The 21,840-nt window shown below is 40.0% G+C and overlaps 1 protein-coding gene across 2 annotated transcripts; it reads right to left on the reverse strand.

Moving 5' to 3' along the window:
• Positions 1-454: 454 nt before the first annotated feature.
• Positions 455-21,535, reverse strand: LOC134865176 (high affinity choline transporter 1-like). Of its 2 annotated transcripts, XM_063884628.1 has the most exons (9): positions 21,239-21,535; positions 15,143-15,338; positions 14,463-14,576; positions 12,191-12,346; positions 8,337-8,485; positions 6,111-6,254; positions 5,684-5,837; positions 5,298-5,515; positions 455-3,375 (listed from the first exon to the last, which is right to left on the reverse strand). In XM_063884628.1, exons 2-9 carry the CDS (start codon positions 15,324-15,326, stop codon positions 2,830-2,832), a joined length of 1,665 nt encoding a protein of 554 aa, XP_063740698.1. In that variant the 5' UTR covers positions 15,327-15,338; positions 21,239-21,535; the 3' UTR covers positions 455-2,829. The 2 variants fall into 2 exon arrangements, with proteins under 2 accessions (XP_063740698.1, XP_063740699.1); XM_063884629.1 differs by lacking the exons at positions 12,191-12,346; positions 14,463-14,576; positions 15,143-15,338; positions 21,239-21,535 and adding an exon at positions 9,572-11,235.
• Between the last annotated feature and the right edge of the window lie 305 nt (positions 21,536-21,840).

Raw genomic sequence — 21,840 nt, forward strand, 5'->3', positions numbered from 1 at the left:
TCTGATAACATTGACTGAATGAAGTATTTATGATGTGAATTGAAAATGTCCGAGTACAGAACCTTGCAAGACTCCATGTTGTTTACATACACAAACTGAGAGTGTTTTGAGAAATAAGACTTTAACTATCTTAGCGTAGTTCTTAAAATGCAAACTCAATGTTGCAAGTTTTGTAAAGCAATATTATGGAGGAATTTTTCTAGAAAAATATAGTATGAGGGCGCTAATGTCAATGCCGCCCACTTTTCCTCATGTCTTAGAGCTGCTGAATCATATATTGCACCTCAAACGACATTTTTAAAAAAGCTTTTGTGCTCCATTTTTTAAATTTTTGGCATGACTGCTTGTGTTCATGATTTATACTCACAACAACATTTCGATAAACGCTTAATGTGAAGGCTCCATCAAGTTGCAAAAGCCAATAAGCCTATTTCAAACAGCAAAGAAACAGTAGTTTGGTTTTAGCCTTTATTCTGACAGAACATCACTCAATGGGGATTTACAATAATGGATTCAAAAGTAGGATCTTGCCAAGTGGCAAGGAAAAACAGTCATGACCAAAGTTCAACACACAAACAACTCTGTTAATGAAAATCAACATACATGATAGTATAAAACCAAATACATAATAGGGGAAAATACATTATAGAACTCACCACCTATTCATGGTTTATTATACAACTGCTGAGTACTTTCATAGATAATAACCCAATCCTCAAACGGTAATGAGATGCACAGATGAAAATAGACAGTGCATGCACATCATTAATAAGGCGTTGTCATTATTTACTATATTGTGCAGCTTGTTGAGAACTACTGGTTTTCTCCAATCACATTATGTCAGGAGAAACGATCAGGTAGGTGTGTGCATTGTAAATGGCTATGACGTTAGTAACACGCTCCTCCTGTGATATGCAAAACATACTTTTCCAGAAACACTGGTAAAACAAATACATCTGCTGCCGGTTGACTTAGATTGTGAGGGTAAAATGACATGTAATGTTCTGCTAAATCGAAGGTATTTTTTCTTTTAAATGTTGCTAACTTAAAATAGAACACATTTGTGTTTTTCTTCTCAAACTCGCCACACGTTAGTGATACACTTTGATAAAAAAATTAAATGTGTAAATATACATATCATGATTATACTGTACAGTTAATAAGACAGGTAGAACTCACAATCAAGCATGAAAAAAATGGATGCATCGTGTCTGAATGCGTCCTTTTTTTAGAACAGTTCGTTCTGTGCAATCAGTTTTTGGAAAATGACATTCATACCCTATGCTTTGGATAAAAGTCAGAAAAAATAGGTTAAAGTTTTGTATATTCAGAGCCAACATAACCACTTCATGAGGTATTTGCATAGTGACAAGAGTATACACCCCTTTCAGGTGGACCTGACCATAACGGATTGAAAGCAGCTTCCAGTGATATTTTGAGCAACACGCTTTCTGACTGCAGGCCACAATGTAGGCTCAGTATAACAGAATAATACATGAATAAACACGAGTGTCTTTGAGCAGTCTGCTCTTTAACAAAACTCAATAATTTAAAGCAAGTTCAATTTGTGCTTTTGGGAAACATTGATGTACGTTTTCAGGTTATAGCTGCAAATATTTTCACCACCTCAGAAAATAAATGATCCCACTGTAAACTACAGCTTTAAAAGAAAAAACAAACAAACAATATAATACAAAGTCATAGACAAACTAAAAGGCACATCCCCCACATGGACTAAAAGACGGAAAAGAAACTTGAGGAGGATAAAAGCGAGGTATATCTCTGGCAAAACTGTATTATTATTAATATAACTAGTCATTAGAACATTTTGTGTCACTTTCGTCCTTATTTCTGCTTGCTGCTTCAAATTTTTGGTATTTCTTGCATGGCAAGGTCGATAGCATTTGCACTGCGAGGCAGTGCCGACATCAGGCAGGGTTTTTCTATTTAATCCGTACCTGGGCGGTTTAAAAACTACATTCTTAAACTTGCTGGTGTCTATGGAGCAGCATTTGAGAGATGGAGGTAAATGTTGCTCTAAAAGTTTTAATATATCTTATGTTATATACGCTTATCCTCTCCATGCATATATTCATTTTTACAAAAATTGAGAATCACTTTTTATGGACTGCTGCGAAACAGACAGGCCAAAAAACGGCAGAAATCCGCACAGTCTGTCATTTAAAATAAAACACATAAGTGTATATAAACAAAACATGTATATATAATTTTAGAAGTTAAATATTGATAATATAATATTAACTATTATAGTCAAGAAGAATCCAAGGTGCTGTTAAACCGAGCTCAAGCTAGAGAAAGGAAGATATATTGAGTCACATTCAAATGGACAGGTAAATAATAATCTTTTCAAAAAGAATAGTGCGGAAGGCACTCACTTTCTTTGGATATAATTTCTTGGTACCGGTGTGAAGGAGAGCCCTGTCATGCTGCACATAGCTGCAAATCCTTAACAGAGTTTCAAACTGAGGAAGAGGCTATATTACTTTTTCAGTACAGTATAGCGATCCCTGCGGGCCACACTCGCAAAAATTACTATAATGTTTGTTTATGAATTTAATTATATGGTAATTTGTTGGATTTATTGTGTCATTTGCGGCATGATGAACTTATCAAATCGGAGCCTAGTTTTACTATGTACAAGACAACTGATGAAATAAGGTTCTCAGATCAACTTCTTCTCATACTGCACAGAATGTGTACATATTTTATACCCTTTACTGTTGTTCCCCCTCTGTGAACTCCTGCTTAGTAGACAAACATGTCCACCTTCAGCAAGTGCCCATCCTCTCTCCATCCACGTTAGCCAATTCAGCAACTGGTGGTATTGTCCAGTAGCTGCTTTGCTGCCGAGACTTCTTCATTAGCAGAGTTGGTCCTCTTTGCCTCATCCTCAAGGGCTACGGCTGTTGGTTTTTGCTTACGATTGATCTTGAATACGTCCCATTTCTCAGGCATCTTGTTGATGATGATGGATGCAAGCCAGGAGAAGAGCAGGATTGATAATAGTGAAAACATCATGATAGCGGTGCGGAAGGGGAAGTACTGAGTTAGCTTTCCTTCCGCGTCCAGTCGGCAGCCGGGGAACTCAATGGCAGGAGGGAGGCCAATGAGGGGCTCACCACTCATGAACCTTAAGATGATTCCCATCATGAAGCCCACAATGGCTCCATAGGCATTCGACACCTTGAAGAAGAGGACGCAGACCAGCTGTGGGAACATGATGGTGTAGGACATATCTACGCCCACCAGCCAGAAGACCAGGACGCTGCTGTCGAGAAAGGTGAGGCCAGTGCCGGCAAGACCGACCACCACCACCGAGATACGGATCACCCACTGCATCTCACGGTCGGACGCCTGGAGGAGCAGAGAGAACAACAAGAAAGACAATGAAGGTTTTACGGGGTTGTGTCTTTTTTGAACTGTGGTTTTCAAATTAAAATTAAAAATATTTCGTTATTTCATTCATCAAACATGTTTTTTGTTAGAGGATTTTGATATTTCCCCGGTTTTGTTTGCAGAAAGCGGTAGAGCAAAACGTTTTTTTCAAACAACAAATATACATTAAAGTGGATTATTTGGTTGAATTGGCTTTTGGACTTAACGCTCTGGAGTTATTCGCAATGTTTGGATCATAAAAGTTGGAAACAATGTTATGCAACCTCCACTGGAATCTACTTCTACTTCACCTTCATCTTCAACTATGCAGAAAATGCCAGAGTGAATAGATTGAATGTCCTCGGTATGAATGAAGCTTCAAAGATTTAAAATATTCAATACACCTCCTATAGGTTTTGCATTCCACCTTGTTACATTAAGGATCTATGATCCTGTGGTCTCCGGATCCCCTTTCAAATTCACAGTACCTCGAAGTTACAGCACTAGGAAAGCTGACAGTGAAGTGACCCATTATATAGAACATTCCTTGAGGGTGTAATAATAAAATCATTGTTGCAAGAGAGCAAACCTGTGGAGGAGTTGTCACAGTGTACAGTATGTACAGCAATGCCCACATTCTACAGAAATGCAAGTCAATTGCTTCTCTATGCTGCCTCCAGCTTGTGTTGTGAGTGCAGTATTGTGATGCAGTCTCTAGGCTGTAAATGTCTGTAGAAATCCAAATGTCTGCAAAATGCATTATGTTTAAATATAGAAACATTAACACCAGAATCTGTCATAAGCATGCTGTAGAAGTGTGCAACAAAGAAACAAACATCTTAGTGATTACATTTTTTTATAACGCATAAAAAAGACAAGGACCAATCTGATAGAAAGTTATGCTTTAAGCCAACTAGTCTATCAAACAGACTAGCAGTAACCCTCTCTGCATCCACTGGTGAAAATCCATTATTCATACTGGCTCATGCTTTCTTTATGTTGTGACTGTCCAAACAGAGAGTACAATATAAAAAGGAAACCAAGGAAGGCAAAATTCTCCTGCCAAGTTCTTGCTAAATGCAGAAGGTGGTTAAAACTGCCTAGAACATAATTTGTACCTTGCATCAGCAATATTGGTGAGAGGAGGCGCCTGACGTGAGCCAAAAGACAAAACTCAACCTAGCAACACCCTGCTGTCTTATGGCAGGCGATACACAAATTAAGTTAATTATGGCTAAGTCTATTTATATCCGGCCAAACATTCTCCCTTCTACTCATACAGTTCCCCGTTTACCTCATACTTAGCCAGACTACTTCATCCCTCCACCCATCGACCCCCTTCAACGATAGACCCCTACATTCATTCATCCCTCAATCCTTACATCCCATCCTCCAGACATCTCTACATCCCTTCCTTCCCTCATCCCTTCATCCCTACATCCCTTCCTTCCATCATCCCTTCATCCCTTCTCCCTCCATCCCCTCATCCTGTCATACCTCATCCCTTCATGCCAACCTCCCTACATACCTTCAATCCCCCTTCCCTTATCCCTACATCCTTGACCTTTGCCTGCCTCTACTTATATTCAACTTGTGTCTATTTTAGATGTCTAATTCTAGGAATTGTCATGGGCCGTATTCAGCCCAGGTGGAATCATTGCGGAGAGGGAACCCCCTCACTCGTCACATCATCTCATCAGCCCCTCCATATCAATTCATCGTTACTTTTTTCAATAAACCTACAAACATCACACCGTTGTGGCGTGGTCCCTGCTAATGAAATATCGCTCAAATTACAATTTTGTTACAGAGCTTTCAAACTTTAGATCTCTTTTCTCAACTGCAGGTCCAATATTGCGTTATGGACATGCACACCGATGATATCTTTCTCCAATTCTCACCTGTTTTCTGAGGATGTTCTTGTAGATATTTGAGGAAAACAATGATGCGGAGGACAGAAGAGCTGAGTCCATGGAAGACATGACAGCAGCAGCTACTGCTCCAATGCCAATGATGGAGATGTACGGGGGTGTGAGGTATTGCAGGGCGATGGGGAGGACGGAACCTGCCTGATCACGCTCATATGGGGTGGGCAATCCATATGCGGTTGAGTTCCAGTCTGGGAGGAATGACAGATAAATATTGGTACCAAAGGAATCTTTGACAAGTTGATAATTCAGTATAAATTATTAAATTAAATTCAAGAAATCAGATTGAAATGCAAAATAGGTCATTGCAGACCGTAAGCTAATGAAAGCTGACATAATAATTTTCCAGTGCTGTTCACCTGTAGAAGCAGCCACAGCCCCCACCAGAATGGAAGGGATACCAAGCACCAGGCAGAAGCCTGAAGAGGCGAAGCAGGTCACTTGAGCCTGGGTGTAAGATGAGGCGGACAGGATTCTTTGGTAGAATGCCTGGTAGGCCAGACCACCCAGAGCCTGGAACAAACACACAGTTCAGACATGATGACAGGAGTCAGTTTGTACAGCAGCGCAGGATAAGACAGAACAATCCTCTCATGATTTTGCTGTTATGCTTGGCTGTTTGCTGATCTAATGGAATAAACCCATCTAATTTAACTGCGGTCATGCTTGGGTTAAATTAATTGAACTATGGAGACAAGAGTAATAAAAATACTGCATAAGCTGTGTAATAGATGGCATATAATGTTGTCTCTGCCTCTGTATAATAGCCTCTCCCACTCCACTCACCAGCAGCATGAAGTCGTCAAACCACTTTCCGGCCTGATCAAGCTCCACCGTGCCAACCCAGGGAGCCTGGAAGGTCTGGTTGTAGGCTGTCAGTGAGATGTCCAAAGAGTGAGGGTTTGTCATCAGGAAAGGGACACACACCCACTGTATACACAAACACAATGATACATTTGATCAAATTAGGAGCTCAGTGGGGGAAATTTCCTGTCTGTCTGTAGAAACTAAGAGTCTGAAACCAGAGTTGGAGGTGAAGATATAGTTTACGAGTGTTGCACAGCATTCTTGATGTAATTTGACCAGTTTGCAATAAATTTAAAAAGGAAATGTATTTACATGTACATAGCCAAAAAGGCTTTAAAGTGCTTAAAAAAACCTGAGATGTGGTAATCTTTGCACTGATTAAGGTCATGTGAAATAATGGAATGGAGAAATAAATGGGCCCTTCGGACAACCTGCTATCCTAGAAAATAAGGCCTGATGTTCCGAAGGCTTATTGCTGGGAATTTACAAAAATTCTCCCAGCAAAAAACAGAAGTGGAGTGGGTATTTTTGAAATAATGGCAAAGGACCAAAGGCAGTCGGCGAACAAGCTAATGTTAGGTAATTTGTGGGGTCAACTTTGATCCCATTTTAGGAGTAAAATATAATGCAACATAATGCTTATGGTGCGTTTACCTCAAACATGAAGCAATGATCTGTCATGTGACGGCGAGCAAAGCACTCACAAAACACATATGCCTGTTTTGTGAATCGGTCTGAAATGAGTCACGTTTACCATGGAAACAGTGGCCCGCATATGTAGCCTGCCATTGAATGAGGCACTTACTGAAACATGGGTTCTTGCCATTTATCTGCTGTAACGTTGGATGATTCTTCCAGTATAGATTTTGTACCCTGCAAAGGAGGAGGACAGTATAGTACCGATCAAGGCAATGATTAAGCTGAGCATTGAGGGTCCAGTTCTCGGAGCCATACATGAGGATGGGTTTCACGATTGTCGTGAACAGATAAAGATGTATTGCAGTTACCCATATTATATTCAGTGTATTGCATGTTGCAATAAGTCTGTCCAGGAGTCCATGATGAGTGGTCCCAGCTATTAGAAATGTTTGATGAGTTTGAGCGAGGCCCCATTTCTTTGATACAAGGTGGGTTTTTTGCTATTTAATGTAACGCTGCACAAATGCGGTATTGTTTTCAAATTCATTAAAGTTTCCAGTGAGATTTTTATCAGCATCCCTTATTTCTTTTATGATTTGAGTTAGAATTTGCAACAGTGTGGAATGATCTCTGTCAAAATCTGTTGTTGCTTAAAATTGGGCTCAAATGACATTCTCATTAAGATAAACTTGAAACATACATAAGGTCAATTTCTTTCTTTGGCATAAGAAATATGTCTGATGTTTGCCAGCCCAGAGGTGCAGGTTTCAGTTCCTCAAGAGTGACAGCCCTAGTGAAGACAGTGAGGTTTTTGGCAACTTGTATCGTAGGTGAAGTAAGCAGGGTTGCTTGAACGGGTTTATCCAGAGTCCTTTTGTTTGTTCTTTGAGCCTCCCTTCACGGTAACAGGTGGTTTATGGGTTTATTTTTATTTATTTTTTGCGCTGTCAAATGCATCTTGCAAGTTTTTACAAGCAAGCGTTATGTTCGTGTTGAAGCGGGTCAGCTTCAGTTGGTCATGTGCCTTTGTGTCAGAGAGCTCATGCTTTTTTCATGCTGCTTTAAAATCAGTAGAGCAGAAACGTAATTGTCATGCCACAAACAATCAATGGTTTGTACACATGCAGTTATGTACATTAGTTATTGAGCGGCAGTGGCTAAGTCTGAAGTGTCATGGTTCACGTCCTGATCAGACCAAACACAGAGCATTGCCTGTTAGCTGGAGAGGTGCCAGTTCACCTCCTGGGCACTTCAGAAATGCCCTTGAGCAAGGCGCCTAACCCCCAACAGCTCTGGGCGCAGGCAAACTTGCTCCCCCTTCACTCTCTCGCTCCTATCCTGCACGAGGTTCTGTGTGCTCATGTATATCAACAATACAATACGACAGTGACGACAGAATGAGAATCCTAACACTGATTTGCTTTTGGAAGACTTTGTCCCGCAAACTTCCTGCTGGAGTTCAACAATTTTAACTGAAATGAATGATGTTACTCATTTGATTTTTAAAAATGGAGCTGAAACTCTTTGATTCGACAGCTCAAAAAGGCGGCTTTTACTGTTACTCACCAGACTGATGAAGATGAGGATGAGCTGGATTACGTCTGTGTAGGCCACAGAGTAGAGCCCCCCCAGCAGTGTGTAGACCATGGCCACCACTGAGGAGATGATGATGGAGTAGACGTAGGGCAGGTCCAGGATTACACTCATAGTTCCACCTGAAGCAACACAGCAGAGCGGTAAGCTGAGAGGACTGACAGCGACTTGTCTAATGTACAGCTGTTGGTTTCTACAGATACATGCAAATGCTGGCTTATTAGAGTTACGTGTTTTCTTATAAGGTGTTAAGTCTCTCTTTTGTTTTTAACTATCTGCCCTCACACAGACACAAACATATACATGCATCCACGCGTACTTACACTAAAGATGTACTTAGAAGCTAGGCAAAGGCATAGTTTTGTTATACAGAAGATATCAATACAGTAGATCTCAATGCATTATTTTTCAACATAAAAATTAAACTTTACCAACAAAAGCAAAACATTATGTTGCTAGGTATTTAGTAAAGAATAAGGTTACCCTTCAGTGTGGGCCACTTTGATTTAAACTTTTAAAGGGGTAGTTTACCCCACAATCAAAAATACATGTTCCTATAACCTGTAGTGCTAATTATCAATCTTTAATGTTTAGGTTTGAAGTTCCAAGCGTGGACGGTATCGCCTGTAGAAATATCTGCTTTCTCACCTATATAAAAGGAACTAGGTGGCACCTGTCTTGTTAAAATCAACAGTAATGTCTCATTTCAGAAATAATTACCAAACTACACCCACACTCTGAGCACCAAAAGCCAAGCGCCATCTAGTTTGGAGGAAGGACAGACAACTCGAACACTTGGTAACTCGCAACAAAACTACAGTAGGTTAATAAATAGCCCTACATGTAAGAGGAAACATGTACATTTTTGATTTTGGGGTGAGTTGTACCTTCAAGAAGCAGAAATGGGCTAAGATTAAGCAACAAGTCAACATAAAACTGATAATGATAAAATTATAACAAACTGTACAGAAACACATAACAGAAGCAGCCTATTGATTGTGACTCCAAAATATGCCTTTTTCACCCTCCTGGATGAATTATCACCCTAATACTGATAATTTGTAATTAATCAAGCAGAAGGTGAAGAGAATTGTCCTCAACTATTGAAACAAATGTGTAAAAAAAATATATAAGTGATTGTAAACAGAAAGTAAAAAAAAAGAAAAAGACATCTTGTTACTCAAACGAGGCAAGCAAAACGTCACTACCTTCACCGTCTCTTCTCATTGCCAGGATCCCCCCAGCCGCAGCCTGCAGCCACACCACAACAATGCCCTTAAACAGAGAAGTGTCAGACCGGCACCATCGATGGCCACTCACCACCCTACTGAGCCCCCAACCCTCTAAACCACCCTGTCTTGGCACCAGCTTTATGATGCATACTCTGACTGTTGTCACTGTCACCCTTTTACCCTCTAACCACATTTGCTTGAAGTTTTTCAAATCTGATCTCTTATCCAGGGAACTTTTTATTTTCTGCAGCTGCTTTATCATATAATCTTAAATAATGAGTTTGTATTTACTGTACAAACAGACTAACCTGTCACTTAACCGGCATTAAAACAACAAAGTAGATACTTAAGTTATTAACCAGCTGTTCACATTTGGCACAAAAAGGCATTTTGTTGTGTAAGAGCTAACAAATAGCTGGTGACGCAAATGCATACATGACAACTAAAGACATTTATTTGTACTTTAATTAATCATCAACTATTGGTTCGAGTATTTTTTTTAAGGAATATAAATACAGTTATCTGGTTCCAGCTTGTTAATGTGAGTCTTTTCAGTCATCTTTCCTCTCTTTGGGAAACAGTAATTACATTTTTTCACCAGTTTCTGACCTCAGAATATCAAATGGAAGTTACCTTATTTTTTTGTAACTTTGAAGTGTATTTACGTCTTTAATTTTGACCTTCTCCTACATTTTCTGTATAGCGTTGCTGTGTAACTGAATAGTTTTTATACTCTTAACCAGAAACAGTCAGTCCAGATGCATTCTGATGCCATGTGCGAACTGAAATCCATCTCAACTAAATTTAACCGTGATCTGGTTATGCCTGGATAAACAATATCAATATTCAACAGGGCACCCTCACAAAGTGCCACATTTAGGTAGAGGAAAGGTGGAACGAGATTCAGGGGCCTTAGGGACTTAGTGAGGCACACCAGAGTTAGACAGAGGGGAAAGAGTTGCCTTAATACCCGCTTGTGTTTTTTTTAGAACCATGTCCCATTTTTAAAACTCATGCATGTGTGTGCTCAACCAGCGCAAACACACACCTTACTCACTGTCCTTTCTCAGCTCAGACTATAACACACACACACACACACACACACACACACACACACACACACACACACACACACACACACACACACACACACACACACACACACACACACACACACACACACACACACACACACACACACACACACACACACACACACAGTCTCCAAGCAACAACTCCTGTGGGTGAAATGCTCAGCGCACTCAAGTGTCAAGTGTTTATGTGATTGTGTGTGTTATGCCAAGTGCATGTCAGGGATGAATGTCCCAGAGACAACGACAGGAGGTTTTACTGAGGAGTGAAGGGTCCCCCACTCTATATTGGTTTCAAAGGTTTGGACAGAGCCTGGAACATTCCTGCCTCCCTACCAGACCATTTGAGGAGCGTCAGCACAGAGTGCAGTGCTACCTTGGTGACTCAAACACTGTCAATGGATTTCAATGATGTATTTTGAAGCATACACAAAGAAATTATTAATTAATTAATGATAATTGCACATGTAACATTTACCCTCTGTCAATCAGTCAGAGTCCTTGCACACACAATTGGAAAAAAAAGTCTCTCATGACACAATAATCTGGTTTAAATGGTTGATCACCTTTCACAATCAACAGGCTGCTCGATGTTTAACCCCCTTTTCAAATAACGCTGGAAAAGAACACAGCATTAAAAACACACACAAGAAAACATTATGTTCATACTCGCACAATAACTCACACACACACAGCGCCTTGAAAATGTGCTACTACTATAAGAGCACACACACACACACACACACACACACACACACACACACACACACACACACACACACACACACACACACACACACACACACACACACACACACACACACACACACACACACACACACACACACACACACTATGAACAATTCTCTACTTTAATACAAAATTAATCAAAAGTAAAATCATATGAATGAAGATGATAATATATAAACCACTGCAGATTTTTTTGTTGTTATCAAAGAAATGGTCAACAACTGCGTTTTTTATTTAATTAAAGCAAAGCAGCATTATGCACATAAAATGTTTGCCTCAAATATTTAACTGTACAATTAGTAGTCTCCACAAATGTCTTTTATGTAGTGTTGGTTAAACTTCATAAATATCTCTTGTGTAACCTGTTATGTTCTGAACTAGAGCAGCTGAATATGTGGGGGCCAAATAACTGAACCACCTGGCAATAAAACGTCATCCGTTATATTAGCTTGGTAATAAACTGTTTGTCAAAATTGTTTGGACTGTCAATGGCATTTATTTACGAAGCTGTAGTTTGTGGTGATGATTTTATTAGGTTGTAAGGGCTTGGTTTTTGTTTTCACCTGCAGTTATCTACAGCTCAGGGCCAAACAGCACCAGCCATAAGCAACTGTTTTTTTTTTCTAGTCTTATGTTTGTGGACATTGTGTACCCAGATCTGAGGGTGCCTGCATAATTGTGTGTACACAGATGTGTGTAAGTATGTGTGCTCACATTATAGTGCCACACATTTTTACTGTGTGAGGTAACTTACCCAGGCTGACGAGTGTGCGCGCAACCCAAAGAACATCGGCAACTAGAGCGGGAAGGATCAGCAAACTGCTCATAACGTTCCCGTACTTCTGCTGGAAGGGGTCCATCATTGTCACATATTTGTTCTCCCTCATTGGCCTGGCAAAGAAAAACCCACCTGGAGCCAGAGGGAAGGAATAACGATAGAATAATGAAAAGATGAAGCCAAACATGGCTTTTGTTTCAAAACCAAAATGAAAGAGAAAGGAAGAGGGTGAGCGGTAGAGTGCCTGTGAACAAAAAGAAAACAACTGTTCCTTTGAGATAACACAATGAACACCTTCAGCTGAACTCATGGGTCAACTTGGCCAACAATGTGGACTGCTATATTTCCTGATCTGGGACTTTGGAGTTTCCATTTTTGTTTTACTGCATGCAGACCATTGTGACATTGGGGTCGGAGGGTTGATGATTTTACGTCCAACTGGAGGTCATGTGTGAAAGAAAGCTGGAATTATGTACCGCAAGTTTCCTACTTCAACACCTTGTAACATTTTCATGGAAAATGACAATATTAGTGTTGTAAACAAAAACTGTACAAAAAACGGACCTTGTCGCCTTGACGTCATAGGTTTCTTAAGACCTCTTTTGGGACCAATGTGGGTGGCTCTGGCTCTCGCCATGTTGACAGTGACGACTCCGCCAAACTTCAGACCAATCCAAAAAAATGACTATGGTGACGCACCAGAACAGACAACTGTCGAATAGTCACTTGTAAGAGCAGCCACCTGTCACTCAAAGCAGCTGCACCCTGATCATGCCTACCCATTAACCCTTAATGTCATTTGAACACTTTCACTTGGAACGAGTGACCCTATCACAAGTCTCTGCTGATGCCGATTCAGCGACTTGGTTAAGGTTTTGCTACATTAGAGAAAAACAAGAGACCTCATCCCCCCATGGATGTATTCGAAACAACTGTATACGCATGAGGCTCATCGAGCATGTGCACTATCATTACCCTTAAACCCCTGCTCCCGGACCCTTCCTCACTCTGGTCTCTAATTAGATAAGTGATTGGAAGTGGGAAACTCATTCTGAATTCGGCTATTAAAGTATTTTACAACTTTAGGACTTCATTTTTTTAATAATGGCAAGTGGTATATCAATGGGAAAAAGTTTGGATGGCCCAAAGGCCCCTGCAAACCACTACAGAAGCTGTATTTCCACTGGTTGGCCACTACACAAATTCTTTGGGGCACTTCCTGGGGGTTAGCTTATGCCGCATACACATACATCCGGGCTGACCTCCTCTTCTTTTGCTTTTGACTTTTATGGCAGTTTGCGTCAACTACTGTAGCATTACCATCCAATTGGCTGTCTCTTCTGTTGCCATGGCATGTGTGCAAAGGTGTGAGATTGAAATATTCCTGAATGTTGTGGCTATGTGAAAAGGGGAAAATCACTAGCTGTGCCTGAATGATTATCCCATACTTTTCCTGGAACTACTTGGAAAAGGGGCTTATATCTCTGGGTGAACTCTCCCTTTGCACCTGTTGACTCAAGTTACAATACTGAACCGATTTCTCATGCTCCTATTTTTACCTTGAGCGACATTTTTATTGGTCCATATCAGATGGGAGTTGGGGGTAAGGCAGTTACGGTACCGGTAAACAACGCTTCAGCTTAAGACACAAGCTGATTTTAGAATTGTATATTACTAACTGTGTGTACAAACCACAGGAATCTACATTCTAAAGATTTCATGAATTGATTAATAATGTAGGAAATATTAACCTTAACCTTGTGCTTGGTATTAAAATAGAATTAAAGGTGCATAATTGCTTGGTTAGTATCCAGGTGTCATACCCCCACATTATTTTTATACGTCTAAACCAAGAGATGCATTACAACTTAAAGATTGACAAGGACAATCTTTCTTCTTCCAAATTGGATTAATGACTACTTAAATTAAATATAATATACCCTAAAAGCATTATTCTGGTAAAAGAAGTAAATCTGTTTTCACGTGGGGCTTCCATAGTGTGTGATAGTTACCATCCTGTGCCAAGTTACCAGTGGTTCATTTCAAACACTGCATAGAAGCAAATTACTCCTTGTGTACTATTTATTAATGCAAGATGTATGAAGTTCAATTAAAATATTTAATTTGCAATATGATGCACCATTATATCAATTTCATCAGCACAGTTGTATCCCATTACTCTGGCCAAGGTTTCAATAAGCTGAAGTTGAGGTCACAAAAAGCAGGGAATATGAAGATGGCAACTCACCTAAGAAGAAGGTCAGGACGTAAGGCACAGGCATGAGAGCCCACACTGCGCCTAGTGTGGGGTTGTATGTCGCCTCAGCTATACCCAGGATGAAGCCTCCACCAACCCATGTAGCTGTGAACACACAAATTAAAATAGGAAACATTATATATACACCACATAAGCTTGAGCTTTCCACTGAATTTGTATTTTTTTAACACAGCACCTCTACATGTCAGTTATCAATTATTTTCTTCCAAACATTAAACGGGGGCTACTTTCCTCCTTTTCAAGCTCATAATTGTACTTTGTGTCTCTACTGGGACATGTCTCCATGCTTTAATGTTCAAAAAGCTCTTTATTTTTCTCATACTGCCTGTGCTGCAGCACCTCTTTTCACCCTCTGAAACCGCTCTGGTTGGTTAGCTAGCTGGCTCTGTTGTGATGGGTCAACCTTTTCGAGATATCCCACCCCTTAGCCTATCATGTACAATGTGTTGGAGCGCTACCCAATAGAAGAGCGAGTGTTACAAAGTGTTGTCATTATGTCACTGAAGTAAACAAAGGAGTCCAATGGAGGCGTCTCGTGTGTGTGTGTTTTGGGGGGGTGGGGGTTGTGACATTACAGGAAAGGGAAAACCCCCAAAAGCCTAAAAGGGCCTGTTTAATAACTTAAATATTTTGATAATAGTCTGCTTTACCGGTGAGAGTGAAGATGCCAACAAGCAAGTTGATGTTGCGCCCGGCAAGTAGCGTTATCTCCATGCCATCTCCTGTGCACTTCTTTTCCTGCTTCTTGGAGCGAAATGATGCCCAGATGCCTGTCCCCAAGATCAGCAGGTAGAATCCTGCCATCACCACCAGACCCGGCACATTGAGAGTCATCGTAAACTGCTCCTGTGGGAAACAGTAAAGAAACATGAGGATAAGTAGCAAGTAGATAAAAAATTAAACGTACAAAAAATCATTTTTGTTACGCTTGTTTATATTGCTAAAAAAGTTCACATTACAATACCATTTTCTGTAAAAAAAAAATATATTTGTAGGACTGCTGGGCAAGGGTGGCAGGGGAAGCAAGTTTGCACCAAATACAAATGCCATAAAAAAGTGGTTCTGACAAACAAAAAGTTACATTCATCATCAGCAGAAAGCTGCTATGCAAAAATGATAAACACTAATGAATAAAAGACAATAGGTTGTATTCAGGTCGATGCACAGCGGAGGGTGAGTGAGGTGGAAAAGGAACTCTATACGTCTTCTTAAAGAAAAACAGTGTAGAAAGAATAGTCTGTAGTGGGGGGGGGGGGGGAGGCAGCAGTATTGCGAATAACCTCCACTTGCTTAGCAAATGGGTGGAGATGGGGTGATGAAAAGGGGTGGGGTGGAGTAGGAGGGAAAAATAGAAGGTGTGAGGGATAAAGATTTGGAGAGGCGAAAGGGATCTCACCATAATACTTGGCAGCACTGACAAAGATGGCGGACAGATGTTGTCCCCCGTCCTCAGTGGTTGGGCGGCCCCAGTTTCCACCCCAAACATCGTAAATGAACACAACTCAGAGCGGCATTAGTTTGTACATATGTGTGTCTATGTGTGTGCAGTTACAGTAAGTGTGCATTGGACAGATGGTTTTCTAGAAACTATGAGATAAGCCTTTGCGTTTCCAAAAGAAGCCTCAATCTGAACTCTTATCATAACTGCTGGTGTGCACCCACCCACTCTGTATGTTGAGATGGATCATGTTAACTGTTGTTAATGCTGTCCAGAAAAAGCAAAGGACATGAGACAAGTTTTCTGTCTAAAATATCACAGTAAGGCAGGTTCTTAGAAAAACTTGTTTTATTTATTATAAACAGAAACACATAAAACATAGCCATCACTTTCTAGGAAAAGATATTGGACCCCCGCCCAAAGGGATGAAAAATATTTGCTATAAAAAATGCTTTGGCTCGAGTGATACAACTCTAGGAGAAAAGAATGCATATATACCCTTGGGAGATAAGGGAGAGGGAAAAAAAGGAAATGTTTGTTAAAGGAACGCACTGAAAACACGGGTAGGAGGCAAATGAATGTGTGTGCGTGTGTGTAGTATGTGTTATGTGAGGGCTGGCTGAGGGGGTAAGGGGTGGCTCGAAGCCAAAGTCAACAAAAGCTTGAAAACCTCACTCAAATGGCCCATGTTCTTTTTTTGTTCTGTACATACTTGTGCACATTCAGACTCTGCATAGCAGCCCCTGCACAGTTATTTAGGTTCTACAAAGTGTACTTCAGTCTATAACTAATACTACATGAGTATTACAGTACTACATTTTTCATTTAAAAAAACCAAACACTTTCAACACAATACTTCATTTACTTTTGAAACGTTTTACTCCACCTATACATTGATCTGACCGTTGTAGATACAAGATACTTTGCAGGACAATTGCATTTACAGCATCAGAAAAGCAGTACACAGTTGATGCCAGGAAACATTTTATGGGCCTTGTGTAACAAATGGTTGGCACAATTCACTATCAAATGCTGGAATGTTGTTGTCCTCTTGTAAATCAGAGGAACTGTTGAAATAGCAATCCCCAGGAAAGTCCTATGAATTTCCTGTAGATTTGCTCCTGTGATATTTGCCCTTTAGTAACCAGTGTTCTGAATAATGGACGACAAAGGTCTCCAATAACTGTTATGTAATGTTAATGTTTACTTAAAGCTGTATCAGTCAATCTTTTTAGCCATTTGCTGACAGAACTCCAACACATGCTAACAGAAACAAATCCCTGACATATTGCTGCCTGGCGCTCGAGCCATCGCGAAATATCTAGCCCAGTGAACAGCTGCGGGCCGCATGAGCGTGGTGTCCACACAAAATCGGCTTGTGCTGCTTGTGCCACAATTTGTACATTAAGTTTGCCTTTTATTATTTACATTCCTTTTTTTTTTTTTACACAAACATGTTAAGTGTGTGCTTGTTTCTAAATAATATAAAAATGCACCATTAAATGCCGTTACTATTATATTTTGAGTCCCTGAAAATTAAGGGATTCTGTAAACGTAATAAAACTAGAGGGCTTTTCTTTTTGTACGGAAACAGAAAGAGACATGGTGTTACATTATAATTCATCCAGAATTATAATTCTGACCTAATTTTACTCTCTTTTTAAGTTGTAAAATATTAGGCTTTCTAGCTAACCTCTGGCTTGCATCTGTCTACTAGCTAATTGCTTGTCTTTCTGATGTTTGGTGCTGAGCAGCTAGCTTATAATCACTTTTTTTTTCATTCAAAAAGCTTCCTGGTGTTGCGAGAACAGCGATCAACAAAAACAGCAAGATTTAACCATGTATTCAATGTTATATATCACTCAAATGACAAGCTAAAAAGCTAAAAGGCTCTGTAGCACTAGCGAGATGGACGACTGTTCACTGGGTTTGTTACTATGAGTAACCATTTGACATTAATAGTGTATGAAATCTTTTTATTCATTGCTGAAGGTACAACTTATGTTTTATGAAGCTTAACAGTAGTGATATACAGTTTGTAACAGCCATACTCCTCCTGCTTAACTGTCTGCTCAGTTATTCTCAGCTAAGGCAGTATTTCTACAGTCCTGGGTATTTCGTGAGCCCCCTATTTACTCTCTAACAGTATTCAAGATATTTCACAGAGCGCAGAGAGACCTGGGGTCCCTCGAAATGCATATGCCTGCCTATTGATCTATTTTGAGGATTATATTTCCCCCTCACTCACTACACACACTCAAGTAAACACACTTTGCATGCCCTCTATTTTCAATGTGATGAAAGTGTTTCCATATGAATACACTCACTCTCAAAGTCACAAAGACATAGTTTATGTATCATGGTCTGTGCCAGAGCATGGAGACTTGGGTGAGTGGTCTTTGTCATTAATACATTGATATTCGTGTGTAAAAGAGAAGCAATAGCAAGATTCTAAGATTTCACAGTTTTGGGAGAACATTTTGAAAAAACTTTTCTCACTGCATTTTAAGTGCTGAAGGATTTCCCTAGAAGCCAGACTAAGGCTGTATACAAAAACAAACATGTTTGTAAACAAAAATATGATGATTCAGTCAAGCAAATACTCTCCTGTTAGTGGGTCTTTCACATTTCACTCTTCCAAAATCTTCTCCTGTATGATCACACCGCTAACCATTCAACATCTGTAATATTTACTGTTCACTACAAATAAAAAGTTACACTCTCCAAAGTTTCTTTAAAGATGACTTCTTTTTTGCCTAAGATAATCTTTGCAGTAAAACACATAATCATATAAAACAAACAGCAAAACATGAGTTTTAGCCAAAACTAGATATCATGTGGCACCATAATCAGCTATCAAAAAACAAAGATAAGGGTGTAACCCAAAGGGATAGAAACAGTAGTTGATCAAAACAAACATACCACCCCCAGCACCTAATGTCACCTAAATGATTCACCAAACTTCTTGGCGTATACTTTGGGTAAATTGGAGTATGCATGAAGTTTTATATGTGAGGTGGGTATGTAAAGGAGCACACACTCCTGGCTCTGTCAATTGGTATAACACTTCCTGGCTATATTATCAGTTGTATAAGCACATGCCTATCTACGTGTTTAAGCGCACACACGCACTTCATCGCGTTTTTTGAGAAACCTATCATCGCCCTATCATCATGCAAGAACTTATCAATCAACTCGAGGCATCAGCACCAAGTCATTTCGCATAAATGTAAAGGTCTGCAATGTGCTTACTCAGCACCTGGTAACTTTTCAAAACTCAGCACACATTTTTGTTGGATTTGCATCTTGATCTGCCTTCGTAAGAAAACAGTTCTACCGTATTTTTTCTCCATTTAATGTAATTTCTTAACAATAACTATCACTTGTAGAAAAACACATTTTGTGGTCTTAGTGGTGCAAACCAAAACACACAAATCCCAATCAGGAAGACGTCACATAACATGGAAATATATTCCCATTTACTTTTTAAATTGCCTGTTATAATTGAAATCTTCACTAATTTATTAGCCCTTTAGATTGTATTATGCCTTTATGCTGCATTTACAAGTTAAACATTTCATTTGAACTTCTGTATGTTTCCTATACACACTAAATATTCCATGTGGTATTCTCTTTCATACAGGTGCAAAAGGGTGTCTTGGAACAGGCTCAGCTACAACACTTTTGTTACGAAAGCTCCCCCACACTCACACCTCTTCATCTCACTGCCTCTCAGTACTTTTCCGCTCAGACCAACTAATCTGACAACTGTGTGTTTGTCGCCTCCCACTTCTCCTTCTCAACCCCCTGCAATTTGGCTATGTGGACAGTGTTTACGGACACCATCATCTGCTATTAGCAGGTAACACTGAATGGAGTGTTAACGGTAAGTTTCACCGAAAGCCTAGAGTGTATATGTGTGTGTGCACATGCAAAACTGCATCCAACCTTATTCCAGTTCTATTCAATATTGTTTTTTTAAAAAAAACAATATTTGTTATTTATGTACAGCTTCCAAAGTGACTCAAAGCAAGCTGAGCGAGTTTAAAAGGTCATGGTAAAACACTGCAGATGACATACTGCTGACAGAGAATGTGCCACTAGTTAGCATCATGTTAAATAAAACCACAACGTTTTACAATAAAAAGAAGCTTTACTTTGTTTGCATATGAAATAATCGAGCATGTGTCTCTTTGCCACAGCATTCTCCTTTGGCCCCATAACACCGAACAGCTGATCACCCCAAGGGGGGGACTATCTGCAGTGGAAAAGTAAATGCAGCAAAGCAGCTGGTTCCAAAGTAAGTTGAGTTGAGTAGAGCTGTATCACAGTGGAAACATGGCATTAATGGCACCAACAGTTCAGAGATGAGTTCTCTAGAGCACCTACATTCAAATGTCTTTATTGCTCTGTTTAAAATAAACAAAATATTAGATATATTAAAGTTTACTGGGGAAATAGCCCTATGGATCTGTCCAAAAAAAGACTTCTTAGTCTAAGTCATCACAAGACTAAGAAGCAGGTGCATCAAAATGTCATTTCTAAATGGTACACCTGGGACACAAAGGCAAAAGGGGCGACAACTAAAAGCTAATCTCTTAGTCTTAAAGAGCTTCTCACTTTCTTAATACACTCCAAGTAGTGAGTCGGCTTGAGATTTGTGAAGACAGACCTCATAAAGACTGACAGAGATGAGTGGATCAACTAAAGGGCTGACAGAAGGAAACACAGAGACGGTGAGGAAGTAAGGCCCAAAGAGATATTGTTCTACTTCCTGAGGACTGCCAGGAAAAACTGTGTGAAAAATACAAATTTGAAACTGGTATATAACTATAAAAAAAGCGTTGCATCCTCAAAGACAAGTCTCAATAAAAACAGAGTTTTCACTCGTTTTCAAAAAAAATGTAATCATTATATAAATTAAATATATGAATTAGTCCAAGTCAGTCTAATGCATGTATTATATTTAGTGTAGTCGGATTGTCTCAGCCCATGCTAATCCTTACTGCAGTGGTAGACTACAGTTTTAAACGATTGATGGAATGAATGCAGAAAACAGCTAATAAAAACATAAACATCAAGAGTCTATGTGGCACCACAGCAGTGCCCTAAGGGCTTTTTCTAGGACAGGCATGCACTTTTACTGAATGTCTTAACTTGCCCAAGCTGGATAACATGCACAAACACATAGGATATTTCTGTAAAGCAAAATCAATAACACAAACTCAAAGAAGTTTCCAACATGACACCTTAGGAAAGAGATGAGCACTTGAGGCATAAGTGAGAAAATTCAGGGCTGGATACATACCTAGTGTTAACAGTGAGTATCAGTTCTGTGTGATGATGTGAAGAGGGAACAGATGCTGTTCTCACAGGACAGAGAACAGACCAGGTGATAAATTCAGTCCAGCAGGAGCAAGATTCATGCAACACTCATCCACAATGTTGGGGAGAGAAAAAATTTAAGAAATGAAGGGCAACGCAAAACAGGTTTCTATCAATCAAAGTATTTTTCAAAAAGTGCTAGGCCGCAAAGAGGGAGAGGAGTTGATGATCAAAGCTCATGAGGCAGGGCCGTCAAGGACGGATGGAACTCTCTAGAAACAGCACTCAGCCTTCCCCTGGTTTTAAACCTAACAGGGTGGGAGGGGTCTAGCAAGATTCAGAGAAAAGGGAAGCTACCACTGCTGCCACTTGATTGGTTATTGCATCAATGCCCCTGTCTGCAGCCAATTAGCTGTGTTCAGAATGCCAGGGAGCCCCCCCCCACTCCACATGAGGATGCCTTTAACATTAAGGCTGCTCTGGCACCTCCAGCAGCCTATTAATTACCCCCCCCTAATTTCTTTGTTTGACTCAAGCATCTGTCATTCTTTCCCATTTTTCTTCATGTCCCAAATTTATTTTCCT

This window comes from Eleginops maclovinus, chromosome 5, assembly GCF_036324505.1.
Source record: "Eleginops maclovinus isolate JMC-PN-2008 ecotype Puerto Natales chromosome 5, JC_Emac_rtc_rv5, whole genome shotgun sequence".
Classification (NCBI taxonomy): domain Eukaryota; kingdom Metazoa; phylum Chordata; class Actinopteri; order Perciformes; family Eleginopidae; genus Eleginops; species Eleginops maclovinus.

Bases quoted from the DNA above. Each gene is read 5' to 3' on its own strand.
- LOC134865176 (XM_063884628.1), bottom strand. From the start codon at position 15,326: ATGACTCTCAATGTGCCGGGTCTGGTGGTGATGGCAGGATTCTACCTG. The intron at 8,486-12,190 runs GTAAGTTACCTC...GTGTTGCTTCAG, and splicing joins GCGCACACTCGTCAGCCTGG to GTGGAACTATGAGTGTAATC. The intron at 5,516-5,683 runs GTGAACAGCACT...CATTCCTCCCAG, and splicing joins GGCTGTGGCTGCTTCTACAG to ACTGGAACTCAACCGCATAT.